At 39.6% G+C, this 27112-nt stretch overlaps 10 protein-coding genes across 10 annotated transcripts; 4 read left to right on the top strand and 6 right to left on the bottom strand.

Moving 5' to 3' along the window:
* Window positions 1–1313: 1313 nt before the first annotated feature.
* On the bottom strand, window positions 1314–2742 carry BCR41DRAFT_372378 (hypothetical protein; the record flags this gene model as incomplete). The annotated part of the gene is made up of 4 exons (XM_022026675.1): window positions 1314–1339; window positions 1681–2061; window positions 2215–2589; window positions 2679–2742. The coding sequence occupies 4 exons, from the start codon at window positions 2740–2742 to the stop codon at window positions 1314–1316; spliced, it is 846 nt and encodes a 281-aa protein (XP_021879361.1).
* Window positions 2743–3211: 469 nt separating this feature from the next.
* On the bottom strand, window positions 3212–4437 carry BCR41DRAFT_372377 (hypothetical protein; the record flags this gene model as incomplete). Its single annotated transcript, XM_022026674.1, has 3 exons — window positions 3212–3411; window positions 3558–3870; window positions 4048–4437. The coding sequence occupies 3 exons, from the start codon at window positions 4435–4437 to the stop codon at window positions 3212–3214; spliced, it is 903 nt and encodes a 300-aa protein (XP_021879360.1).
* A 2097-nt stretch (window positions 4438–6534) lies between these two features.
* On the bottom strand, window positions 6535–7014 carry BCR41DRAFT_372376 (hypothetical protein; the record flags this gene model as incomplete). Its single annotated transcript, XM_022026673.1, has 1 exon — window positions 6535–7014. The coding sequence occupies one exon, from the start codon at window positions 7012–7014 to the stop codon at window positions 6535–6537; it is 480 nt and encodes a 159-aa protein (XP_021879359.1).
* Window positions 7015–9179: 2165 nt separating this feature from the next.
* On the bottom strand, window positions 9180–9980 carry BCR41DRAFT_357516 (hypothetical protein). Its single transcript, XM_022024919.1, has one exon. It carries the CDS (start codon window positions 9792–9794, stop codon window positions 9237–9239), a length of 558 nt encoding a protein of 185 aa, XP_021879358.1. The 5' UTR covers window positions 9795–9980; the 3' UTR covers window positions 9180–9236.
* Window positions 9981–11709: 1729 nt separating this feature from the next.
* On the bottom strand, window positions 11710–12107 carry BCR41DRAFT_398284 (hypothetical protein; the record flags this gene model as incomplete). The annotated part of the gene is made up of 2 exons (XM_022028954.1): window positions 11710–11755; window positions 11914–12107. 2 exons carry the CDS (start codon window positions 12105–12107, stop codon window positions 11710–11712), a joined length of 240 nt encoding a protein of 79 aa, XP_021879357.1.
* Window positions 12108–12785: 678 nt separating this feature from the next.
* BCR41DRAFT_423768 (hypothetical protein) lies at window positions 12786–14890 on the bottom strand. The gene is made up of 2 exons (XM_022030328.1): window positions 14572–14890; window positions 12786–14417 (listed from the first exon to the last, which is right to left on the bottom strand). The coding sequence occupies exons 1-2, from the start codon at window positions 14873–14875 to the stop codon at window positions 12793–12795; spliced, it is 1929 nt and encodes a 642-aa protein (XP_021879356.1). The 5' UTR covers window positions 14876–14890; the 3' UTR covers window positions 12786–12792.
* A 1357-nt stretch (window positions 14891–16247) lies between these two features.
* BCR41DRAFT_398280 (hypothetical protein) lies at window positions 16248–17418 on the top strand (the record flags this gene model as incomplete). Its single annotated transcript, XM_022028953.1, has 5 exons — window positions 16248–16340; window positions 16462–16552; window positions 16693–16767; window positions 17056–17130; window positions 17300–17418. The coding sequence occupies 5 exons, from the start codon at window positions 16248–16250 to the stop codon at window positions 17416–17418; spliced, it is 453 nt and encodes a 150-aa protein (XP_021879355.1).
* A 300-nt stretch (window positions 17419–17718) lies between these two features.
* On the top strand, window positions 17719–21526 carry BCR41DRAFT_423767 (hypothetical protein). Its single transcript, XM_022030327.1, has 10 exons — window positions 17719–17901; window positions 18068–18166; window positions 18505–18625; window positions 18730–18967; window positions 19114–19169; window positions 19290–19607; window positions 19748–19974; window positions 20088–20417; window positions 20566–20702; window positions 20828–21526. Exons 1-10 carry the CDS (start codon window positions 17842–17844, stop codon window positions 21381–21383), a joined length of 2142 nt encoding a protein of 713 aa, XP_021879354.1. The 5' UTR covers window positions 17719–17841; the 3' UTR covers window positions 21384–21526.
* Window positions 21527–24075: 2549 nt separating this feature from the next.
* Window positions 24076–25783, top strand: BCR41DRAFT_308542 (hypothetical protein; the record flags this gene model as incomplete). The annotated part of the gene is made up of 2 exons (XM_022020916.1): window positions 24076–24479; window positions 25276–25783. 2 exons carry the CDS (start codon window positions 24076–24078, stop codon window positions 25781–25783), a joined length of 912 nt encoding a protein of 303 aa, XP_021879353.1.
* BCR41DRAFT_128238 (hypothetical protein) lies at window positions 25674–27100 on the top strand. The gene is made up of 3 exons (XM_022019474.1): window positions 25674–26131; window positions 26292–26302; window positions 26476–27100. Exons 1-3 carry the CDS (start codon window positions 25855–25857, stop codon window positions 26839–26841), a joined length of 654 nt encoding a protein of 217 aa, XP_021879352.1. The 5' UTR covers window positions 25674–25854; the 3' UTR covers window positions 26842–27100.
* The last annotated feature ends 12 nt before the right edge of the window (window positions 27101–27112 follow it).

Raw genomic sequence — 27112 nt, 5'->3', positions numbered from 1 at the left:
TTAAATTCCCAAGACAATTGTCCTTTTGATCAAACATGGCATTTCTTTATACTCACAACAACTCGCATTGTCATCGGTTTCAGTTTATTGTTGCTGTTGCAGAGAACTTGTTATTTTGTCCTGACGAACCCATGCATCAATCCTCTACCCTCATTAAATCAACCACTTTTGTTCACAAGAGTCTGAGCGTGTCCATCAATTCGGGAAATATCCATTTTCGAATATAACTTCAATATCACTTCACCCCCATCCATCCTACTGTCAACGCATGAGTGCTTTTTGTTTATTCCCCGTAGTATCAACTGATCGCGTCCGTCCTTACAGATCTTTTGGCTTTCCTCATGTGGTTCCTATTAGACCTTTTCTGATCTATTAGGTAGTCGTGAAGGAACGATTCAAAGTTGCGACCTTGCTCTTGTTCAGGAAAGACATGTTGACTGCAATAATCCCTAAGAGTCCCTGAATGCGATGTCTGAGCGGTATTTTTCTGATTGGTACTGGAAAGGAAGAGAAAAGCATGGCTGTTCGCTACAGCTAGAAAGACAAATGGCAACTACAAATGGTTACATTTGTTGGTTATGAGCATATGCTATTTGTACTGTTAGGGTCGTCTTTCTATAAACTTGGTATGATCGTCCAATTGCTTACTGTTTACCAATCTGTCTTACCCTCGGTTTAGAATCCTCAAATGATGTCGCCATATGTTATTATCGTGTAGACCTGTAAACAATCAACGTTCGATGTCTTCCTTTTGAGTTTGAACATGTCTTTTTAATGATACTGTGTATCGTCAATTGACAATCAAATAAACCTGGAGGGGTACTAAAGCCTAACATCAAATCTTATCTGAATACCGTGCACAAATCTACAATTGATTGCTCACCTGCACTCCTATTAATTGAAGCGCTATCATAAACTAAAGCAGACGGCGGTGCTTCAGGGGAAGTGAACAAGAAAAGTGAGAAAGAGAAGAATGCCCCTACTTCCTCTCAACAAAGTCAGTCACCGCGTCATGACCGAAGGCGAAGCGGTGTGGAAGAGATATCTGTCCATGTTACACAAACTTTGTTTTCTACCATGAACATGTCACACTAACATTCAGCCCAGACTTCATTTCCTCTTCTGAGTAACATTACAAAAAAATAAAAAAAAAAAACTTGGTCAGCCTTGAAGTTGTCTGTTTTATGATGCATCCTTTTTGTAGTATTCATATGGAAGACACCCATACCTGGAGCTCAATTTAATACTTTAATATTTTAACGCACAAACCTCCTTCTATTAATGACAAAGCAAACACTACAAAGTTATTTATTCTAATGAGTTTTACGTCTCTTTTTCTCTGGATATACAAATTAAAAAAGAAAAAAAAAAAGACTAAATTACAAAAACGTATGAAGTGAGCCAAGAAAATAAGTAAGCATATCAAATCCTTATAGAGTACTGATCGTTATTGGGTGCAATCGCTGGTACTGCTGGCGCTGCTGGCGCTGCTGGCAGTGGTGCCGGTGGAGGCACCATTGCGAATTCAGGCTTTCGTGTAGGTGTTGAGGCGATATGAAGTAACGCTTGGAACACTATTCAAAACGTATAATGAATTTTAGAAGTATATTAGCATACTACAAATATTTCAAGCATACCTTTTTCTTTTTCTTTTATAAAAATCTCCTGTTCGACTTTTACCTTGACGACAGATAGGACAGCGTTGAGGGACACGTCGGCGCAGAACCTCGCCACATTCGTTGCAAATGCAAAAGTGTCTGCATGGCAACACTATCGTATCTTTGACATCTGATAAACAAATTACACACTCGGGTGCATCTAGAAGCACCAAATTCTGCTCCTCCTCCTCCTCCTCCTCCTCCTCTTCTTCTTCTTCCTCCTCCTCTTCCTCCTCCTCTTCCTCTTCTTCTTCATTTCCCTCCACCCTCCCTTCCTCCTCGTAGTCACTTATATCATCAACTTCAGTTCCTGATCTTGTCCTCGGCTTGGACGTGCTTCTGGAGTTGAAGGAACCTTCAGATCTCTTACTTATCATCATAGAGCTAGCTGAAGAATGCCTGGCTACAGCAGGTTGTGGCTCCGTAGTTTCTAGATCCGCCTCCATGCTTACCTTGGATGCTCTTTGGCTTTGGGTATCTGAAGCTGGACCTGTCGCTGAAGCTATTGACTGTGTCCTATTTAACGGATCTGTCTTTTCAAGGATCGTCCCCTTACTCTTCATTTTTTTAGGGCGATCCATGGTCAGCTCATCTACTCTATTTGCGATCGACTCTGCGCGGCTCACTCCGGACATGGTTCGTGACAGGCGTTTCTTTTCTGCCTTAATCTTTTCTTCGTGTCTTTGCTTTTGCCGTTGTTTTGCAGATGACTCGGGCTTGGACGAGGCAGAGGTAACAGAGTCTGTGAAGCCATAAATCTCCTGAATCAGATAGTTTGTCGAGTTGATCCAGACTTTCTGTTTCATCACCTTGATCTCAAACCCTCCTTCCGAACTAATGTTAAAACAAGCAAATGTCGAGATGGCTTGGTTCTCAACGAGGTAGAGACCAGGCGAGTCAGCAATCGGTGTTGGAAGGCTACGTGTTGGGCCTATTAGAATGTATACAAAGATTAGTATAGCAAGTATAAGGTTAAATAAACCTATTACGGATATAAAGTCTCCATCCTCATACACATACCAGAGGCTCTGTATTCTTTTGTAGCCTCAATCAAAATGACCAGTGGGAAGTACTGATCTTCCATAATGGGTTTATTCTCGTTATCTAGCCTCGAATGTTTGTAATAGGATCCATAAGACGAATAAGCCCCGCTCTTGACTCTTTCTTTATAAAGTTTACTGTTACTTTTGTTTTTGTTGATCCGTGTGCCATTCGGGATCTCGCCATCATACTCCCCATCTAGCTCTTGTGATTGATACTGTGTTCCATATTTGCTATAACTCTGCCGCTGCCTTTGTTGGTTCCTTTTCTGGAACATACGCATCGACATTGAGGGTAAACCTTGCATTGTCAACTCTGGAAGTGACATGGTATAGAGTGGTAGAATAGGTGAGGTGAAATGCTGGTTCATGCCTGCAGGGAAATGATATGTAGTTGGCTGTGGCAGATGGTGCAATCGTCGCAGTCGGAATCCCAAATCACCATCTTCTTCTAATTCTTTCACAACCCAAAACAATTTAATGTCACATGGTGTCAAACTGTCGAATAGGAAATCAAGGCGATAGTTGGGGCGCATATGGGACGGGGAAGGGACCGAAGGATCGTTGGAGATAGCAAAGTTCTTGACGAGTCGGAGAGTGCTTTTCTTGAGGTTGACGCTGCATGCAAGTGCAGTAGGCGAGCGCATAGTCGGTTGCTAAAAACACAGGTATACACAAGTGAAACATGGGAGCAAGGCAATCAACAACTGAATCTGCAAAAAAAAAAAAAAAAAAAAAAAAAAAAAAAAGAAGAGGCGTAGTGTTGGGCATCAATGCTGTATACCTACCATTTCACGAACAATACCATTCTGCCTGTTATCAATATTTGTATCAGCATTATTCTTATTTTGACTCGTACCATCCTCCTCGTCATCAATATCCATCCATCCACCCTCAACATCATCCAGCTCTTGCTCAAGAGCTGAGAGATCCAGTGTGCCTGCACGCTGAACTTCGGTTAAAAGCGGATTAACATTCAGCCCTGAAATGAGGTTATATAGATTACTGTTTCTGTACAATTGGTCCTGAACACTCTCTGCTATGGACATGTGAGCTCGGGCGTCTGCAGGTGAACTGGAGCCATCAACACCTGTATTCTGATGACCGCTATTCGCAGCAATGCTACCCAATCCTGGAATAGCAGACGGAAGAATAAAACCACTTAAAGAAGACTGTTGGCCATCTAGTGTAGATAATGGCGAGGACTGCTGCTGGTCGTGTTGCTGTTGTTGTTGTTGCTGTTGCTGCTGTCGATATTGATGTTGCCAATACTCCTGTCTCTGTTGGTGTTCAAGTTGCTGCTCAATCTGCCGCTGAAGCTGCAGCTGAGCAGGGCTCTGTTCAGTTACAGGATGAAATGCCGGCCCAAAGTAGAGAGGGTGGTTGTCATAGACTCCCTTTCCTGGAACAGAGTCCACTTCCTCGGCGTCCAAGAAAGTATCATCATTGTCGTCATAATCTCTGTCATGATTCAGCGTGTCACTATCATCGTCCATATCGTCGTCATCATCAAGAGAATCATAGTCACCATCTACAGACTCATCGCTAAAATATTCTTCCCCACGGGCCTCAATATCTTGGCGCCTACGGAAGCGGGCTGCCCGCCGTGCTCGTTGGCGCTGTCTTCTCTGTCTCCTATTCTGACGCTGTTCGCGCTCACGGTCGCTAGCGGCGAATGCAGAGCCTTGGGCCCGTATCCAGTCTGCGCCATAGTGAAGCGATGAACTAACAGCACCCATTAAATTTAGCCAGATGTGAATGAATGTCTTTGTTCACTTGTCCTAGGGTAGTGTTTTGGAAACAAAAACTTGAATGCGAATAAGTATGATGATGCAATTGAGAAATCCCCTGTAACATGTCCAGCCGCATTGTGGCATAGGTCACGTGCACTGGCGCACCTTTAGGAACACCCATGCTCACTTCTGTTTCCAGCTCCTGGAGACCATCATTAATTATGAATATGAATATTCTAGCACACTAAGTCTTGAAAGTATACAGACAGATATTTTTCCCGTATCATTCTCTCTCCATCACTTTCCAAGGTGTTTTTACAATGACTATGCTCGACGAGCCAGCAATCATCAAAGATTCCCACTGCCCCTACAAACAGCACTCAGATGTAATTAGTCTTCTCATAATGCCGAAACATCCCAGTCTTAGCTGTTTATTCAGCTTATGGTCTCCTTGAACCCATTATTAACATTAATGCCTTCATGAGAAATAACTACCAAACTTGAGATTTCATTCCGCACTATGTTCCTGCCCTTCCTTTGTTAGACTTCCTTTACGGAAACCTTGGGTCTTTCTTGTTTGGTTACTGTGGTCGCCTGGAGGATCATCCGCCGAAGCCTGAACGCTTACTTCGAGCTTTTATACCATTTCTAGTCCTTCCGTTTTGAGGAGTCTTCTTTTTCCTTGGTTTGGCGCAGCAAACTTTCTTCCATGGTTTATCTTTTTATTTTCCTTCCTTGAACTATCACGATATCTCAACTCCTTCTCTTTCGTTCCAGGACGACAATCCTATTCTTCTTTCATGATTGCCCTTATTAGTTTCTACTGAAAGTTTTTTTCTTTTTTCCTCCTTGTCATGTATCATTACACGCTAAGTGGAAGCGCACTTGGCTAATATCACTTGGCCAACGGAAGACGATGTCCCCATTCGCTGATTTTCTAACCCGTTTTGAATCGATCCTTTAAAGAATTTTGCGAATCTCGTCATTGTCTCGCTCGCATGATCAACCAAGATTTTAAGGCAGCAGTTGAAAAGCTTCGCCCAGTTTTGACAATCTTTGAAGATTTACATAAATGCATTCAGACTTTGGATAACAAATACCCTCTCAAGCTTTTTTACAGTCATCTACCATCCCATAATCGCCCTCCGTATGTTTTGATAGACGCAAAAATAGGACAGCTCATTCCTTTTTTACACGTCTTCAGTGCTTCCACCTCCTCTGCCACCTCTGACTTCTGAGATCAGAAAAAGAGATCTGCCGGACTATTTCCTACTAATCGTTTCCTCATCAACTTTGAAGCATAGTCGAGACTTATCCATAGCTATATACCTACCAGCATGAGCTAATGATCGGAGTACATGGTAGCTTTAAATTAATGTAAAGTGTTTACATTTGAGCCAGCTCTTCATCCACCCTTTTGGTATCTTTGACTTATATTTTAGGCCATATCATATAATGAACTCCAAGCTTCTCTATTGATAACCACCGCTACGGTATTAATCAACCTGAAGAAGGGCCTGGCTCTCAAAAGCTAACATCCATAAAGCGTGACAACTTCGGACAACGGGGTGAAAAGGATTGCTCGATCGACAAAAAAAAATATATAACCTTTTTTTAAAAGATGCAGCTAATCAATGCACTAGAAACATTGGTTCGTGCTGTTCAGTATTATAAAAATTAGGAGTGACAGGTGTACCGGACATTTACTTATTTTAGGCCAATGGATAGAATGGAGATGCCACGGTGATTATTTCATGCGAGAGGTTGGTTGATAGATGTTAAGGGTTATGCAAAGGGGCAAAGCCGGTGCAATTGTGATTATGTTAATCATATTTATCTGTATAGGACATATGGAACTGTTCTATCTTACGTGCATACATAACATGAATAATAGAATAAATAAATAATTAAGGATGAGAAAGGGTGAAAACAGTAGGCCAAATGGATTCTACAAATCTGACATGCTACATTGAGCAAAAACAGTATCTATTAGTAAATAGCGATTACTTTATTAGAGGAAAAGTGAGGTTCTTGATACTTTAATACCAACTTGGAACGGAAGCGGGGGAATTGTTGTTTTCAAATTCGCAGGGAGGATGCAAACTACTCAACTTGCTGAAATTCCCAATGGATTGTATCGTTTCCGGGCCCGTAAATGGGCTGTAGAGCAAGAATATGTGGCTCGGGTGTGTCTGGCAAGATCCCAATAGCAACGTCCTCTGTGAGACCTTCAGGTAGGAGAATGTTGTAGAAACCTTGTTTTTCACTCTTTTGGAGCCTCCATTTCTGCTGCTTCCGATCAATGACCACAACCCCAGTAGACAAGGAATGTACTATAAGGTAATTGCTAGGCACTGAGCTTGTAATGGTTATGTGGTCCTCATCAATGGACCGAATGTGCCAGACTTGTTCCAAGTCTTTATTTTCGGGATATAGGAAGACAGGGAAATTCACTACTTTTTTACCCGCGCTAATTTGCTGATCTTGCTGAAGGATGCGGTATCGTCCGTCACTAATAACAGCAGAAAGAGCCACCTGTAACAAGGCGAAGAAAGTACTTAAGAGGACGGTCAAGCGAGCCATTACTGGAGAAAATAAATATCGAGTGGCATAAAGTCAATATCCCACTGCCCAAGGCTCATAGTTCATTGAACGGTAGCAAAAGAACAAGGAGACCATGCAACGCCTGAAAGCCAAAAGCACATACCTGAAGTATTGGTACTTTGAAAACAGGAGGCTTTTATTAGTGAATGGATTGTAGACGAGTAGACGAGTAGACGAGAGATGTCTGAAAAAAAAAAAAAAAAAAAAAAAAAGGAATCTATTTAATCCATGAAAATATGCTTCTAAAGAGAAGGGAGGAGGAGTGTGGGGGAAAATAAAGGGTCCTCGTCTTGTCCCTTTTTTTTTTTTTTGTTCATCACGTTCAGAATTGTTCTGGTCGTGGCAAAATTAAAATAGCGCACTATCCGTTATTAGGGCAAGTGAGCATGCATGAAAGGATTTCTCCTTGCCAGAAAGTCGTCCATGGATACCAAGGCTCTTAATTGGATAAGATACTCTCCATCTCTGATAACCAGCAAGTTTATTTTTTATTCATTTATCGACGGCTTTCTGACGAGGATCCTATCTTTCCATTATTATTTTTAAATTTTTACTTATTTATTTATTTTCAATGTGTGTTGAATTAATAATGTGAGAATTGATCTCCCTTCAACGTCCTGAAAGCAATTCCCGTCTAGATTACGCGGCATTATAATGAAGTAACAGCTATAAGGCACCGTAGTGCATGAAAGCTTAATACACGAAACGAACCTGATCAGCGCTCTATATCCTATGCTAATTGCTCTTAAATGTCACTAGAAGATTACCCCTATCTTAAACTAACCTAGCGCATCTGAGCCATAGCAAGGCATAGTTACCACCTCAAGTCCAGATGCCCTCCGTCATTTTGGATGCCAAGTGAGGTGGCTACCAAGCATTTACATTTCTAGGCTGATGCAAGAAGCGCTGGACTAGGCTGCTAATAGAGGCTCATATCGCGCTATTTATCCAGAGGGTTTTCAAACGAGCAACTTCGGGCTGGTGTCTTCTTCCTTAAAGCCCCTCATCTCGTATTGAGCCATGAGCGCTGGAGTTGCTCCTCTCGACGCCTTCTTATGGCAGCTCACACCTGTCCAAAGTCTTTCGCCTCCTTGGCACACTAATAGGAATAAGCGAGAACGAGGTTATCTGCTTTGACTCTAGCTGGAGTAGTAGCCAATTGGTACTGTCACCAAGTTGGATCTTCCTCAGCAGCGCAACAGTACTAAAATTTAAAAAAAAAAAATAAAAAAAAAAAAAAAAAAAAGTTGCCACTGCATTATTGGTGAATGAAATTGTTTCCTACCAATCACTCCCCCGCCGAGTTTGAAGCCTACCAAGGCATATAAGCAACCAAAAAGTACGAGCTACTGGCTGAGACACATGGTTGTTTGCTAAATTATGCGAGTCATCCATTTGAACCAGTTCTTCATTCACCCTCTTGAATTTTTTTTTTTTTTTTTTTTTTTTCCTGCTTAAGATTGCTTTTAACTCTAGCAGCTGCGTGAAGGCTGTAAAATTATGCCCATTCACGTCTACAATACTCTCTCGCTATGATATGTTGCCATAATGACTCGCTATTATACTACTTTCCTAAATGATAGTGTATTTGATCGATATTCCGGTCATATTGCCATAAAACGAACCTAAATTTCTCCATAAAGAACTGATGCACCAGCCTTGGTCAGTTGAAAAACGCTCAGTTTCAGTAAAATGAGTTCCAATCAAAGGAGCAGAAGCGTTTGAATAAATGCAAGACAGGACGTTCTTCAAAGATCCCACCAATCAACGCATAACAAAGATTGGCCCGTGCTCTTGTATGAGGTATTGTTTTAAATTATGCGCACAAATATTGGTGCTTTCAATCGAGGCTTTTACACAGAAAAGCAATGATAGTGAATGACAGATCTCAAGTGGGATGAAGAAAAAAATCTATTCAATTTGGTCAGCTATACAAAGGAGCATGCCATCGCAGTTGTAGGCTATATTTGATCGTACTTGACCTTTTGAAGCACTCGGGTTAAAAGCAATGAACAACACGAATGAGAAAAGCATTGATCCATTGAAATCAAGCACACAGATAAGGAGAATAGGAGCATTGGAGGGAAAAAGGAGCAATGAGATAAGATTTAGAAAGCTGCTAAGAGAGAGACAAAAAAAAACCAGTTACGGACTTTTATTGCTAAAATACTATTTTAACGAAGGGAACTCAAGTCCAGTCATTAGTCCCATGACCATTTCAACTGGGAGCGGAAGCGGGGGATCTTCCTCTCAGAGCCGCAGGATCCAAAGCCATCATCCTTCTCAAGCTTCCAATGAGTTGTGTGACTTGAAGATCCATGAGCTTTTTGCAGAGCAATACGAGGAGGAAAGATTCGGTAGGGCGAGATACCGATAGAGAGATCTTCGCCACCAACCTGCTCGGGGTAGACAATATTGTAGTGACCTTCTTTTTCCCCACTCTTCGTGAGCTTCCATTGCTGCTCTTCCCAGCCAGCGAGAATAAAGGCATTGTAGCGAGCCCTTTCGACTCCGAGGAAACGACCAGTTGTTGCACTCGAAATGGTGACATGGACATCGTCAACGTGTTTGATGTGCCAAACTTGTTCTGAGTAACCCCTATCGGGGAACAAGAGAGCAGGCGATTCCTCGTTTGTTTCATCTGCGCTAATCGCATCATTGTCTTGTTTGATGCGATATAATCCATCTCCAAGGAAAGCAGCAAGAGCCACTTGCAATAAAGCAAGGAGGGTGCCCAAGAGAGCGATTGATCGAACCATAGCTGGAGGAAAGAGACAAAAAATAAAAACGCGGAAAGGTCAACACTCAAATGCTTAAGAAATCTAGTTAATTATTCAGCAATAGAGGGTAAATAAACTATGTAATGACTGAAAGTTGAAAGCACATGCCTGAAAAGTTGATGCTTGTGAAAAGAGTTGTATTCTAAATGGCTTTGAGAAGTGGATGTGTGTAGACGAGATGTCTGAAGAAAAAAAAAAAAAAAAAAAAAAAATGGTAAAAGGAAGCTATTTTAATGTTTTCGTTTGTTCATTTTTTTTTTTTTTTTTTTTTTTCCCATGGTTTTGAGATCCCAGCATGTTTTTTTCTTTAGATCATCTATACGCGTCTGTCAATCACAGCAATTTGCTGAATCACAAATTGCAGCATGAATGTAAAAAAAAAAGGGGATGGCGTGCACGGCCCGCAATAAGGGTCAATGTGCATGCTGGTAAAAGTCCGTAGTAGACCAATGTAACATTTTCAGTGGTATAGTCCTATACACATTTTTTGAGTAACTTCGAATGCATGCATCCCCTATATTTTTCGAGTCCATCCCAAAGGTATAGAAGCCAATCAGCTTGCTTATGGCGAGTCGGCTAATACAGAAAAAAAAAACCACAAAGCTAATTCAATCGTTTTAAAATAAGAAATATATTTGGTCCTGGTTTGCGAGAATGGCGATAATAAGAATGGATGGGATGTCCAGCCAATGCTTTTTTGCATACTTTTGATCTGTCATAGGAAAGGGGCATCAGTCTTCTTCTCTTCACCATACAGCGCTTTCCTTTTTTTTTTCGAAGTGTAAAAAACGGTTCTTGGAGTAACGGAGTTTTGCGAGGGAGTGATATTATCATCATTGTCAACACCACCACCGTTCTGAAAGTCCTCAGGCCCTTCTCCAGCAACACTCGGCAATTGCTGTCAAACTCGGATACTATAGCGGCGGCACATGTGGTCCTAAAGCACAATGTACATATGAGCGTAGTTAAACAACAATATATACATCGCTTACCATGTAGTGAAATTAGGGTGGAGAGAGGGTCGCCTTGCAGAAAGGCCCATATCCGGGGTGCGGCACTTGTTATGAATCACACCTTCAGTGTGGCAGCTCCTACACCAAGGAGACCATGGTATAAATAGCTTTGTTCCCCCCGTCGTCCCAATATCAATGGGTAACTCTGAGAGATACCCACGCCCTTGGACCGCACTTTTGTAAAACAGGCTCGCTGATTCTGGTGGATATTCTTTACGGCAGCTTTGGTTACGCTACTTATCTTAAGTTCATTGGTGGTAGTCTCGATTCACTTGTCCAACTTCGATTCAGTGTATATTTCCACTTTTCGTCCAACTATTTTTTTTAGTTGTTGTACCGAAAATCTTCTTGAAAAGTGTTCGGGAATCATTATGCTTTGCATCCCAAACCTTCTAATAAATAACGCATAGACTGATAAGGTAGCTAACAGGTATATAGCTATATCATATTTATAGAAGAGGAGTTTACTTGGTGAGCATGGCTGAAGATAGATTTAATATATTTAGCCAAAGTGAAGTACAGTGCGAATAAAGTGAAGAAGAATACGCAATAGGGATTATGCGATCAAAAATAGTAGGGCTTCACCGTTTAAAAGTATCAAATGAGGCCAAGTCCTTGCCACTGTCAACATATTTTGACATGGCCGTCATCTTGGGAACAGGTTACATTTACTTGCTTTGAAATAAAATATTGGGCAGCAATTTCTTATTTGCTCTTATTCTGAGTACCAAAACCTGAGGCTGAGTGTCTCTTTAAAGTATGTGCGTTCTAAAGCTGCAAAATAAAGCAAAGGTGAACATGTAGACACTCACATAAGGGCTTTCAACTGGTTTCCTTCGAGAAGATTCCTAGAAACACTGCCTATGGTAGGAGAGAGTTGTTCAGTCAAGCATCTCCAGCGCATTCTTTTTAGGAGCGCCGATTGGACTGTATGATTGTATGTACAGATGGTCAGTGAGAAACGCTCATCTCTTTAATTATCATATCGACTACGTTTTGATAGTGGGTGGATAAATCATGTAACATAAATGCCACAGACTGTCCTGCCTTCGAGATTTTACAATCTCAGCTAGAGGATTTAATACTTCAAATCTCGAGCTTCCAGATTGGGTATATCCTCCTCTTTCCCTGTTGAATATAGTAACAAATGTTGCAGCGCTTGAGCTTCATCAATCGGCTTGAACAGGCGAGGGTGAAGACGCTCTTCCTTCGCAATTTTCACGAGGTTGACTCCAGATAAGGTAACCTGGACTGTATTGACAATGTCGGAAAGCGCCATTCTACATTCGATATTTATTATTAAGTATGATATAGGGAGTTAGCTAGAATAATAGTAGCAAAAAAAAAAAAAAAAAAAAAAAAAAAAAACTGGTTAGAGCTATATAAGAAGTAAGTCATATATTGCTTATATACTGCGTATGAAAGCCTAATATAGGACTTTTCGCCCATTTGGCTTCAGAAACATCACTATACCTGATGAACATCGTGAGTGGTGCCTTGCCACTGTCCACTGTAATAACTAGTAACAACATCATCAACAATAAGGGTGACACCGACAAGAGATTTCTCTTAGCGACTTATGAAGCTGATTTCCGCAAGGCACGCTTCGTCTCACTACCACTACCAGAGATCTTGACTTCGGTGACCTTTACCACGTTTAACCCGTTGGTGTCATCAAAGGCCCTCCAGAGACAAAACAAATCTGGCACTTGTTCGAACTATGGCATCGTATTCTATCTGACTAGAAGGCTTCAGATGCAAATAAAGATCACTTTGACCATTGTGTGAGTAAAGAGATGAGAAAAAGGATGAGGAATCAATGTGTGGGTGAAATATTGCGCGAGTGAGTAAACAGAGAAGAAAGAAAAAGAAAAGGCCCATTTGTTCTGGTCAGTTTTGATCTGTCCGCCACATTAAAATGTTTTTTATACAGTTTAATTTAATTTAATTTATTGTTGTACTTTCTAATAGTCATAGTCTCCAGACCCATTCTGATCGCCGCTTTCCCATGCTTTGACCCGTTCATCAAGCGTTCTCCACGATAAAGTACCAGGTCCTGTGCGGACGGGTTTTTTTCTACTTTTTCCAATCTTTTTCCCGTCATTGTCATTGTCATTGTCATTGTCATTGTCATTGTCATTACCATCCATATCATCAACGAGGTCTTCTTGTTCTTTTTCTTCTTCATCATCATCTTCTGCGTCGAAATACTGATCTTCTTGATCATGGCTCTCTTGTTCAAGATCATCCAAGCCCTCATCAAAATCCACCAAGGAATAGTCAAAGCTTTTATCGAGTCCGTCCAAAAACCGTTGTTTCATCAACAACACAAACTCTTGCCGTAATGCTTCTTGATACTCTTTTTGACTAACGAACTTTGGGTCTAGCTCCTCCATATTATAACTATCCTCCTTATCTTCATTGTCATTGTCTTTGTCAGATTCCTCAAGGAGATCCTCACCATTCTCTACTTGTGCGAACAGAGCTCGTTCCTGAGGTGGGTCAAGTGTCATTGCTGCAGAAGCAAAGGTTGAGGACACAAACCCTGGGATCGGTTCTGGAGGCAAAGGCGGTGTATTACTGATTTTTTCAGCAATCTCATCATCGTCGCTAATGACATTTTTGAGAGGCCCCTTCCTCAAATCTACATCTACATTTGCATCTGCATCCTCCTCATCTTCGCTCTCTGTGTCAAACTCTTCTTCAAATTCACTTTCTGAATTGCTTTGATTCCCTTGCCTTTGTGATTGAATAATCCTTGATTGATGGTCATTTCGATTAGCCTCCCTTTGCTGCTCTTGCTCAAATTTGAGCTCTCCTCCTGTTGGATGATCAACGCTCCAAAGGATCCTATCCACCAGTCTAACATCCTTACCAAACGGCTTTGGCCCGTCTCTCGATCGTTTGAGCCTCGGTTTGGATGATGATCGGTCCTTATACTCTTCGCCATCAGTAATAACTTCCACCTCAATTTGGTCTTCAATATCGTCTTGATCAGCATCATTATCGTCGTCATCCATATCCATAAATCTTCCAATATACTGCCGGTACAACTCTGGTTCCCTCGCTGCCATTTCTGCATCTGAGAAGTATGTGGAGTCGGAGAAGCTGAGATTTGATAAGGATCCAGAGATGGATAGAATACTGGCCAAGGTTGGATGATGTTGATTTATCGTTCCTTTGGATGAACTATCAATGTTATAGTTCCTACTGCTTGTATCGATGCCATAGGCGCTACTATGACTTGTAGCATGCTTTGCAGTCAAGGGTTCGCTTGGATCGGGAGGTGCGAGATGACGGAGAAGATAATTGAGTCGTCTGTTTCGCCGCGTACTTTGAGAGACGGTCGATCGTGTAAACAGATCGTTCTGTGCAGGTTGAGGCTGAGGATGAAATCCAGGCTCTTGTGGTTGCTCAATATCCATGTCATCATTTGAAGTGATTGTAGTACAAGTATTAGGCAGAGAAGTGGAAGCGGTCGTAATTGTGGGTGAGGTTCTTTTTCTAGAAGCTTCAAAAGCTGCGTGCTCTGACAATTGCTGAAGTTGTTGATACAATTTTGTAAGTTGATACTTGACTTCGTAGTTCTCTGGTGATTAGGAAGAAAACGAAGAGAAATGGAACGGAATAAAATATACAGACAAGATTGGTGAGAAGCATCTTTTTTTTTTTTTTTTTTTTTTTTTTTTTTTTTTTTTTTTTAATTTTTTTTTTATCACAATCCATAGCTGATCCTGCATTACCTGTCAGTGGGATAAATAAATCCAAGATATCTTTGGCCGACATGGCTGATTCAGTTTGGGTGGATGACCCGTTGTTCTCAGTGTTGCCATCTGCTGGTCGAGGATAGAGGATGACAGATCCCCATTTTGTGAGAAAAATGCCTGGGTCTTTAGCCAAGGTTGCTTCAATTTTTTGTCGCTTCTGATCTTTAGTAAGAGCTGGCTCGTTTGGACGTGTTGAGCTCGGAAAGCCAGTCTCGAGAGTTTCTAATTGCGGTTCAAGGTAGTGCAGTATAGTAGTAATGGAAGTTGATGTCAATGACATTCTTTTTTTTTTTTTTTTTTTTTTTGAAGGAATGAAAAGGTTTTTTTTGGGTCCGTGTCTTTGTGGAACAGACATATCGTTCCATTGCAAAAAAACCATTAAATCACTCCTTTGATCTGCGTTTTTAATTTGCTTAATTCCAATAAATATCACATGACACTAAATATCGATGAGCAAAAATGTTCGCCAAAAAAGACATGCCCCTAGTGATCATTAAGAGTTATGTAAAGTTTTTATTATTTCAGTATCCACTAATTGGAATATTCTGTGGATCCAAGAATTCATTGTGGAAAGCCTTTTGGTAGTCATAGACACACTTGAGCGCTCGTCAACGCTCGTAGAGCCTATAGAACTTGAGTCTGCCGGGAATAGGACTGATGGTATGCTCACCCAGCGGTCATTACGCTTATGCACGGCTGTTGCTGCTTGGTGCGATTAGCAGCCATTTTTATATAGAACTGATTTTTACCCTTTTTATTTAACGAAGATCCCTGGATCATAATAAAAAGATCTTTCTTTCGTTCTCGTTACTTATTATGATCCTGGCATATTTCAATTACACTATCTATATTCTATATATGTTTGCAAAGAGTACGTCCTTGAGACCTTTGAAGCTTACATATGCCATATCAGCTAACTCTTTAACGAGGCTATCGTGGTCCTTCAGTTCGATATCTCTGCCACAACTTCCGACGATCCGGAATCATGAAATCGGATGGAGGACATCCTGGATAGCCACGGCTGAAATAAAACTAAAATCTGCTCTGCTACCAAGTGGATCTGCATCTTCTTGATAGTGAGCCTGGAGAGTACGTAACAAAAAAAAAAAATAAAAAAAAAAATAAAAAAAAATAAAAAAAAATAAAAAAAAAAATAAAAAAAAATAAAAAAAAAATAAAAAAAAATAAAAAAAAAATAAAAAAAAATAAAAAAAAAATAAAATAATAAGAAGGATGGACAAATATGGTCTTGGCTCGAAGGATAATGCTGAAGGATGGCTTACTCTCTGTATTGCAGATGCAGGAGAGCTGCTTAGGCCCGAGAAAGAAACTGAGTCAGAGTTGATTGAACGTTTCCTAGCATACTCAATGGTGATATTTTGACTTCCAGGGATTCGAAAAGGCTTGCTGATGCCCGTCTTGAGTGTTGGGGTGCAGCTGCTGAAACAATGTTTAAGAGCATTCTCATGCAGGGACCGCAGGGGCGTAGGACCCTTACGCTTGTCGATGAACATGGCAGGCTCTTCGAATGCAATCCCCCATTGACAGAACAATGTAAATGGTTACGCTCTCTTGGAGACCTTGCCAGTTGGTCTGATGGCAAAGTTGGATCTTATTTGGTCCTCATGGGCATAGCGCACGTAAAGTTCGGAATGGACTATATGGAAGCAAGCTATAGGCAAGATAACACAACAGTGGAATTTGTGGGCCCCCTTGTCGGACAATGTTTTCAAGAAGCTGTTGGAGTATGATCCCAACCTCGACTCTGTGCCTTATGAGGATATGCAGAGAACCACAAGTTGTGTGCCACGACTGTTGATAAACTTGTTAGAGTATAATAAAAGGAGTCCAGGCGCGCCCGCTTAGAAGACTATTCAGGTGTTTGAAGCGTCGCAAAGGTCGAAGTTCTATGGGCATGCCAAGGAATTCTACAACGGCATCCAAAGTGATTGGGAGCGTAAGCGTTTTATAGGGACCTTGCCTCAGCGTTTTTGCATAGTTCTGTCGAAGGAGGTTTCGAGTGGGAATTTATGGCTCTTGGTCCTTTTTATCATCTAAGGGGATATAGAAGGGTTTTATACCGCCCTTTATGTAAAGCAGCCTTTAGAGTACTCCTGGATCTGTTCATGGGAATACCAATGCCACTAAGTCTAATGGAGGGACTCAAGGCTGGTAGGGGGGAAGTAAAGGTGGTGAGTGGGTTTGTTGTTGGATACAGGGGTAAAAAAGAAAGAATGAAAAAGAGAGGAAAAAAATGAGGCCTTTAAATACAAAGGGTTCCCAACGCCACCTCACACACTGCAGACGTGGATAATTAATCAAGCTCATGGAAAGCAATACTAAAGACGGAAATCAGTAGCGACTAAATCATGAGTGGCATCACTGATCAAACAGTTTCTGCATCATACCTTTCTTTTCGTAACCATTTTATCTCCTTTAATCAATTTCTTTAACCTTTAGTTCCTATCCTTTCAAATTGCAACCAACAAGTCGAGCCGATCCAGGGAAAATGGGGTTCAGTGTTGCTAATTCAGGGTAAGGTCTCTTTCATTAAGCCCAAACAATGACAAGAGAAGAATCTAGTGTAGTCTTAGCATCGGTGTTGCTTGTTGTCGCAGGTGTTGATTATTGGTCTTTAAGATCTTTAAGATATAGAGATATAGAAGCTCGACTATGGAAATAGAAATTGGCCTTGACTATATAGACGCTAATAGTAATGGGGAGAATGCAGAGGTAGAGACGCAATTAAAGTACATGGCCGCTTTTCGTCAAGTGTTCGTGGTATTGAGTGTGTCTTTAGAGGTGATGCAGAAGGTTCCCTGAGAATGGAAATGGGAGTGGCAATGGGAAGAGAGAAGAAGCCTGTTATGCATGCGGATGATGGTGGATATATATTTTTTTTTTTACACAAGGACAAAAAGATCAAGGCTGTAATTTTTTTTTTTTTTTTTTTTTTTTTTTTTTTCAGGTTCGCGTTGTTTGTGCTGTGCTAGGTTTGTGCTGCTTGGGCGCAGTAGCTCTTGAGAGATATTATGACCGATATTAAAAATTCTAATACGTCATCTGGAATCAGAAATACAGATAGAATTTGAATAAATGTGTAAAGGCCAATTGCCCTTGTATGTTTGACTGACCATCCATTCCATTCACCCACTCACACATCCTTCGCTTCATCTTATCGCCAAAGAAGAAGAAGAAGAAAAAAAAAGGAACAAGTGGATACCTCAACACAAGACTAACGTAGACATGGGAGAGGAACGCAAATTGCCATTTGGCATCACATCGGTCATGCCTAGCACAATGCAGGTCAGAAAAAATAACAATAACAATAATAGTAACAACGATAATAATAATAATGATCAAAATAAAAAAAAAAAAAAAACAATTTTAAAAAATGAATACTTGAGATTGACCTTTTTTTATAAAAAAAAAAAAAAAAAAAAAAAAAAAATACACTGGCTGGGTTATGTAGACCATCGCCGATAGTAAAGTTGCCGGATTTACCATTGGAGCTCAGAAACGTACCAACCCGTTCCAGAAACACAAGGAAGAAGCCGAAATGAAACGAAGGGTATAAAAAAAAAAAAAAAAAAAAGCGAAATACTGCAGAAAAAACATTATATATTACATCCTCTTCCACTTCCCTATTACCAATCCTATCCCTTCTATATTTCTTGTGCATTTTTTTTTTTTTTTTTTTTTTTTTTGCTAAAAAAAAAAAAAAAAAGATAAAAAAAAAAAAAAAAAAATGAATGGATACAGAAAAGACTCATGCATCCAAATCGAACGAAAAAAACAAAAAACAAAAAAAAAAAAAATCTTCCACCCTTTCCTTTCCCACCATTCTTCCTCTTTTCTTCCAAAAAAAAAAAAAAAAAAAAAAAAAATGTCCCATTTTTTTTTCTTTAGAAAGAATCAGAGGAGGCAGCCAAGGCATATGAAGAATTTGTAGCTTCTTTTGAGGTGGATGAGTCTGCCAAGAAAGAAAAGAAGTTTATCAAGGGCAAATCTACTTTTGTGCCCACAACCTGTAAGTTTAAAGGTTATAAAAAAAAAATAGTAAATTTGTGAATATACATGTGGATTAAATCAACTATCTGACCTTTTTTATTTTCTGTGTATATGTATATATAGCAATTTTCGGCGATGATGACGATGAAGAAGAGATGGCAAACAAAGATGCGGAGGCAAAGGCGAAGGCGGCTTATAAGCCTCAAACGTTTGTCCAAGCATCTTCTTCTTCCTCCTCATCAACGACCACCTCACCAGCAGCGAAGACTCTCTTCAACACAACCGAGCCCACGCCCTATGTTCGGGATGCTAAAGCAAAGAGGAAAAAGGAAATGGACGCATTCTTGGAAGAGCTTAAAAGGTATTCTACTCTTTTATTTATGTATTTCTCTGCGGGTCAAATTAATGACTATTGTTGATGATCGCCAAAATAAAATAAAAATAAAAATAAAAATATATAAAAAAAAAAGAGGACTTACTTGAAATCCTTCGTCGATCATCTAATAGGAATCAAGCCGAGAGGGATGAACGACTGAATAAGAGTCTTGCTCGACCAATCCAGGGTACAGTCCAGTGTGTTTTTGGATATTGTCATTGCTGTGGCAATAACAACAAAAACTCTTCTTAATGAGTTTTTTTTTTTTTTTTTTTTTTTAATTTATATGACTTGTTATGGATCTTAGATGACTACAAAATGGGTTCTAGGGATACAGGTGACCCCAACACAACGAATCTTTACATTGGAAATATCAATCCAACCGTCAATGAGGAACAGCTTTGTATGGAGTTTGCCAAGTATGGGCCAATTGCTAGTATCAAGATCATGTGGCCAAGGACCACAGAGGAGATTGAGAGGAATCGCAATTGTGGGTTTGTAAGCTTTATGGAGCGTTCGGACGCAGCTGTTGCATTGAAAGAAATGGATGGCATGGAGCTGATGGGATATGCTATGAAACTCGGCTGGGGCAAGGCTGTTGCGCTTCCAGCAGTGCCATTTTTCGGTAAGAGCAAGCTGGTGTTGGATAGGGAATGATTGATTGTACTTTTATATGTATTGTTCAATTGACAATTGACTGGAATTCAATTCAATATTTGGGATATTTGTATAAATGTGTGTGTGTGTGTGTGACATCAAAAATAGTTCACAAGGATTACAAGGCGCCTCCTAAACCGGCCAAGATTCCAGTACGGAAGTCAATACCTCCCTCCAGCACTGATATTATTGTGAAAAAGCCCGATGATGTACACACCCTTATATGCATCCACCAAGTCATTGAAATGGTCTTGATACATGGTCATCAATTTGAACAAGCTCTTATCCAAGAGAAAGCACAGGATCCTCTTTTCTCGTTCTTGGTTAACCACAAAGTATGTTTATAGGATCTCTTCTATGACAGGCTGGCTTTTTTTTTTTTTTTTTTTTTTTTTCAATTATTGAAAAAGGATTTCTTTTATTCTAATATCATTACTACTTTGATTAGTCACCCGAGCATGTCTATTACCGATGGAAATTGTTTTCAATGATGCAAGGAGATACAGCAACACGCTGGCGGACAGAGCCTTTCAAAATGGTGGATGGTGGGCCAGTCTGGGTACCGCCTTTGATGACATTTACAGACGAGGTTTTTGAAGAAGATGAGCAGTTGATTGATGCACATCAGGATGAGTTTGAGAAGTCACATGTGAAAGGAAGACTTGGACGGGGTGCACGAAGCTTTTTCGAGGCACAATTGAGGCTGATCACTAACCAAAGACGGTCTATCGGCAAAGCCATGATGTTTTGCATGCAACATGCAGATGCTGCAGATGAGGTGGGCTGTTGCTGTTGATGGAAGGAACTATTTTAAAAAAAAAAAAAAAAAAAAAAATTCTTTGGTTGAGGCTTTTGTGAAAGTATATATGATTTATGGGACTAATCATAACCTGTTTTTTTTTTTTTTCCTTCTTTTTCGGCAATAGATTGTAGATATTATTGTGCAGTCAATGACTATACCAAGCACACCACAACAGACTCGATTGGCTCGTCTTTACCTGATCTCTGATATTTTACACAACTGCAGCGTATCTTTGCCCAATGTCTGGAAATTCCGCTCAGCGTAAGCTTGCCAAATGCATAAGAAAAAAAATATATATATTGCAATGGATGTCATACACACACACACACTATTTAACCATGCTTATTCATCTTTTTTCTTCTTAATGTATACATATATATATATAGATTTGAGATCAAGTTACCTATGGTTTTTGAAGCATTGAATGGGATATATCGCAACATTGATGCACGACTTAAAGCAGAACAGTTCCGTAGACAGATTTCTAATGTCCTTGCGGTGTGGGAGAACTGGATTGTTTTCCCTCAGACCTATATTGATAACCTTGCGAATGTGCTGACGCGCAGAGAGAGCAACGATCAGGAGCAGATGAACAAATTGTCTTTTGCTCCCGGTTCTGCTGCAGAGGGTACGATATCAACAGGAACAGGAGTAGGAACAGGAACAGGAGCAGGAGCAGGAGCAGGAACCAGTTCGGTGGCACAAGGAACATCTAAACCTCCGTTGTCCAATACACTTTCTGTTGTCGAACAAGAGAACAACAAGCACAAGGCGGATGTGGATGAAGACATTGATGGTGTACCGATGGAGGAGGATGGGAATGAGGATATTGATGGGGTACCTTTGAAGACGACTGAGGATCTGGACGGGATACCCATGGAGGATGAGGACCTTGATGGTGTACCAATGGAAGATGAGGATCTGGACGGTGTACCACTTTGATCTACCTAGTCGTTATTAGCTCTTTTTTCTCTTTATTTCCTTAGAACAGCGATAATTTTATTTTATTTCATCTTTATTGTTATTTTCTTATGCTTTATGCATTAAATCGAAGAAGCATAACATGGCTCTTTGTTTATCCACAGTGTGTCCTGTACGTATATATGTGATATACATGAATGGATTTGAGAAGGAACAAGACGGTGCGAGAATGATTCGTTCGGATTAAGAAGAAGAAGAAAGAGTTTGATTAACGCGTCTTTTTTGGGCTGCTTTGTTTGATTAGTTTTAACCGAAATATGGGTAATGTGGGTGAAAAGGAGCTCACTGAACCTTAACCAATTCTCTCGATCACACACATGCAAACCTCTTTCAACCGAACCCACCTTTTCTCCAGATCAGGACTCTAGGCATTTTTGTTGGTGTTGTTTGTTGCTGTTATTGTTATTGTTATTGTTATGTTTTGTAAAGAAATAAAGAAAAAGAAAAAGAAAAAGAAAGAGAGTCTCAGGGATGCATAGAATAGAATATTGGAATCATGCACGCATTGGGCTGTTTTAATGAGAGGAGAAAAAGAAAAAGAAGATACATTATCAAGAGTATATATTTACACCAAAGACATATATAAGCCTACTGTATAAGAAGGTCTATTGCATTCCACATTATTATCAATACATGTATATGTATGTATTAGAAAGATAGGATTGTTGTTGAGGTCGACTGAGGATTTTAGTGGCAATAATTAAGCCGGATTTGTTGATATATATATGATATATACAGTATAAATGACATGTATAATAATATATTTGTATAGATATATATAAATATATATATTTTACATTTATTTCCAAAAAGGATAAAAGATTGTTCTGACAGAATAGTGGGAATAAAAAAAGTTTAATTCCCACATGGCATTTTTTATGTTTTGTATTTTTGATTGTCCGACTTAATTGCCACGTTGTCGCCTGTTTAATTGCCCATCTATTTTATATATCTGTATACTTCACGTAAAAATATATGTGTTTTATATTATATACATTGGGGGCTCACTTTTCTGTTATTCATAAATAAATAGTTATATATTTACTTGGGTTCATCATTAACAGCAAAAAAAAAAAAAAAAAAAAGAAAAAGAAAAGTAAACAAATAATGGTCATAATGCATGTATATATATATATATATATATAAATGTAGTATCGAGACATTGAAGAGGTGTCGGAATATATGTTTATACGTATAAAAAATAAAAGATTCGGGCGACGAACTTGTTGTGCGACAATGATCATGGAAAGTGATAAAAAAAAAAAAAGAAAGAAAGAAAAAAGAATGCATCATTGACGAACTCAAATAAGAATGAACGTTATTTTAAAAAAAAAAAATAAAAAAAAATAAAAAAAAAAAAAAGAAACTTGGGAAGAAGGGAGAGAAAGAAAGGATGAGAGAAAATGAAGAGAAGAAAGAGATTGGTACATCACTCTTCACCACATTTGTCGTATAATGTTCTTTCGGATCGCAGACTGTTTGCGGAAGGGAAGGGGTTTATTTACATCATCAACGGATTGTGTATGTAATTGTATATGTGTATATATATCTTGTGTCTGTATAACATGGAGAAATACTTGTAAACAAGCAGAATAAAACAGGTAAAACTAAGGAGAAGAGAGCATAGAAAAGAGTCAATGGTGCGATAACCAATAGGGAGATAACCAATTGCGCGATAATCTCACGACAGATAGACAGGACGAGCCAAAACGACGACCCGTCTAAAAAAGAGAAAAAGAGAGAGATAGACAAGCATGCAATGCACTGCACGTTAAGAACGAAAAAATCAAGACAGCAATGTACTTTTTGGAGAGCCAGAACATGATTGGATGGATTGGAAATGAGAAGCAGGAAATTAGTCCAGGCCAGGAACCAAAGGAGGAATCTTCAGGAGGTCCCATTTTCTTACTTTCCATGCCATGCCCATGCCATGCCATGCCATGCCCACATGTGTCCAAATGCATGTACATGTACACATGGGACAGGGCACTCTCAAAACAAATATGCAGACTTGCAAAAACTGTACTATATATTTACCACCATACTCCTACAAAACAAACGCAATAAAGAATGCAAGACCATTCTCGACTCCGACGAGCTGTGCCTTAGAATCTGTGTCTGAATAGCCATGCCATGCCATGCCATGCGGTAACCAACAAAAAAAAAAAAAAAAAAAAAAAAGTATATAAACAACATGGCATTGCATGGCCATCGCAAACGTTTTTTTTTTTTTTTTTTTCTTTTTTCTTTTTTCCATCTTTCTGGGTATATGCTTGAAGTCTTTATTTCTTATTTTTTTATTCTTTTTTTCCTTTCTTTCTTTCAGTTCGTTAATACTTCATCTCTTCATCGCATTAGCATTATTCAGTTCATTTGACATTCATTTCATTCCATTCATTTCACACTTTATTGCATTGCATTGCATTATTTTTCTATTTTCTAGTTCTTGTCTATTCTACTTGATCTTCTGTTCAGTCACTGCAACCAATCTGTTTTATTTAATTTTTTAATTTAAATTATTTCATATCTCCATATCTCCATATCTCTATCCTCCTGTACTCCAAACTAATTGTATAACATTCACATCATCCATCCAACAACAACAGCAACAATAACAAATACAAAATACAGAACCAAATCAAAAGCAACAACCATGACGGAAAGACGCCTGACCAATCCTTCATCCTTCACAAGAACCACATCCTCTATATCAACTGTCCACAGCGCATCCTCATCTACTATCTTCCAATACCCAGGTTTTCATGAGGAAACACCGACGTTCAAGGTGTTGATCGTCGGTGCAGGGATTGGAGGGTTGATGTTGGGTCTCTGCCTTGAGCGTGCCGGGATCGATTATGTGATCCTGGAGAGGATGCATGATCTTTTGGACGCACCCAGGTCAACAGTCAAGTTAGCAGCCAATACATTGGGGGTGGTTGAACAGCTTGGGTTACTGGACGAGGTCATGAAGATTGCAATGCCCATTTCGGGCCTTACGTTGCGCAAGCACAATATGTCTGCCGTTGGCAAGATTGACTTTTCGTTCCATAAAGAGAGGTAAGCATCCTTATAACAATGACAATTAGCAACAGATGCAACAGATGCAATAGATGCAATAGAAACAATAGAAGCAATAGCAAACAGCAAACAGCAAACAGCAAACAGCAAACAGCAACAGCAAACAGCCCAATTGCTTTTTTATTATGCGATGCAGTGCTTCTATTGAGCACAATCATTACAAACACATAAACAAAGACACAAAAAAGGCTTTAGGGACGTTAGGGCGCAAAGTTATAAGAACATTCATCAGAGCCTGTTAAAAAAAAAAAAAGAAACAAAAAGAAACAAAAAAAAAAAAAAAAAGTTGTGATACAGTGATATGGTGATACATAATATGTGCAAGATGACAATATGATGGTAAATTTGTACTACAGGACCATGGAAGTGGATTTCAAATCGGAAGCTCGAGTAACGTGTTTTATGTAGGCGGGGAGGAGGAGAAAAGAGAGAGAAGAAAAGAAAATGGCGCATAGTCAGTTGAAAGGATGGGATTTGGCCCAATCCTTTGCTCTCGTGCTACGACCGATGGTCAATTGTCCCAATCATTTTATTTTATTTTATTATTTTATTTTATTTTATTTTATTTTATTTTATTTTCAATCATAATCGCCCCCCATATCCTCACAAATGGAATATGGAAAATGGAAAATGGGAAAGAAAGTTTAAAAGTTGAACTTTCCAAGTCAAAAAAAAAAAAAAAAAAAGAAAGAAAGAGCAGAGCCAACGACCGTTAAATTATTTAATCTGATTTGTATTTTATTCTTATTTTAATTCTGATTTATTTTGATTTCAGACATGGCCATTACTCCTTTATCGTACAGAGAACAGAGCTTTGTCAGCTCCTCATCTCGAGGATGCGTAATGATCGGATCCAATGGGGTCGAAAGGTCCTCGAGATTGTCAGCGGCAATGCCGGTGTCCAATGTCGTTGTGCCAATGGACATGTCGTCCAGGGCGATGTCCTCGTCGGAGCAGATGGTGCTCATTCTGCTGTCCGTCAAAATCTCTTCAAAACTCTAAAGTCCAAATCGCTTTTGCCTAAACAGGACATGGAAAGTCTAAAGTTTTCGCAGAATGCTCTTAACGGTTTGACCAATCCTTTGGATCCGGCTCGCTTCCCCGATGTCGCCAAGACCTTTTGTGAAGTCCATATCATCATCGGAAAGGACTCTCCCTCTCCACACACTGTAAGTACCTTACACTGTTTTAACTCCAATCTCTCTCGCGCTCTCTGGCTCTCTCTGGCTCTCTCTCGCTCTCTCTCGCTCTCTCTCTCTCTCTCTCTTTGCATTGTATATTGATTCTTATTCTTTCACCTCTATCTAACAACCCGCTTCAATGTCTCTCTTCCTTTATATATAAATGTATATAGATGTGGCTATCCGCAGTGTCTGGAAACAGAATCACTTGGTGTGTCACCGGACCTTTGTTGACATGTAACAAGTCTGAACAAAACTTCATGGTCTCACAGTATGGACCTGAAGAGGTTGACAAGGCATGTCAACTGATTGAGGATCTCGAGACTCCCTTTGGAGGGAAACTTGGTGATCTGATTGCAGAGACGCCAAGAGAGAATATCACAAAGATCTTGGTTGAAGAAAAGCATTACAAGACATGGTATCATGGACGAACGGTCTTGATTGGTGAAGGTGGGTCCTTTATTTCCTCAAGTTTAAAAAAAAAATCAATCTATCTCTCCCACGTGAATAAGTTACATCTAGACCTGTCTTTTGCTAACCTGTTCTGCTTTTTGTTTGCTTTGCTCTTTTGATTTCTTCATTTGGCTCTTATTCTTTGATCAATCATCAGCCTGCCATAAGGTAAACATCTGTTTAAAAGAAAAAAGAAAAAAGAAAAAAGAAAAAAGAAAAAAAAAAAAAAAAAAAAAAAAAAGTAAAAAGGCATCAGCCCTGTCATTTACAGACCTTTGTTTTTTCGATCTTTAGCTAACTTTAATATAAATATATTTTTATTCATATCCTATTCTATCCAGTTTGTATCTTTTGCAGGCCAGGGTGCAGAACAAGCGATATTGGATGCAGTTTGTTTAGCAAATCTGTTCAGCAAGATCCAAAGTCCCTATCCTCTAGAAGCTATCGTAGAAGCCTTTGAGGCTTATCAGGAGACGCGTTTGCCATTGATCAAGATTTGTATGCAATCAGCAGGTCAGACTGCCAAAGCACTCAATGACCAAGGCCTGGCATCTGACATGAAACGGAGGATCCTCTTTAATTTACCACTGTGGATGCGAGTCATGTCAGTCGATAAAACACAAGTGAGACCACAGCTTGAGTTTCTACCTTTTGTCCCAGATCGGGGGTCAAGGTCTATAAGGACAGCAAGCCTTAAGAGCGTATAATAATAATATACACCACATATCTACATATTTATACAGTATTTAATATTTAATATTTAATATTTAATATTCCTCTCTCCCCCTACCTTTACTCCTTGACATATTCCATCATTCACGACATTTTTATTTTATCATACCATTCCACTCTTAACGTTGCTTTCATAGATTTTGTGTCCCCCCTCTTGTATATACTATCGCCCTTAAGACAAGCCACCCTTTGTTTTCTTTTTTTTAAAAAAAAAAATAAAAAAATAAATAAAAGTAAAAAAATAAA

This window comes from Lobosporangium transversale (genome assembly GCF_002105155.1).
Source record: "Lobosporangium transversale strain NRRL 3116 chromosome Unknown BCR41scaffold_30, whole genome shotgun sequence".
NCBI classification, from domain to species: Eukaryota; Fungi; Mortierellomycota; class Mortierellomycetes; order Mortierellales; family Mortierellaceae; genus Lobosporangium; species Lobosporangium transversale.
Note: the sequence above shows the minus strand (reverse complement) of the source record. Positions and strands in the feature narration are given on the sequence as shown.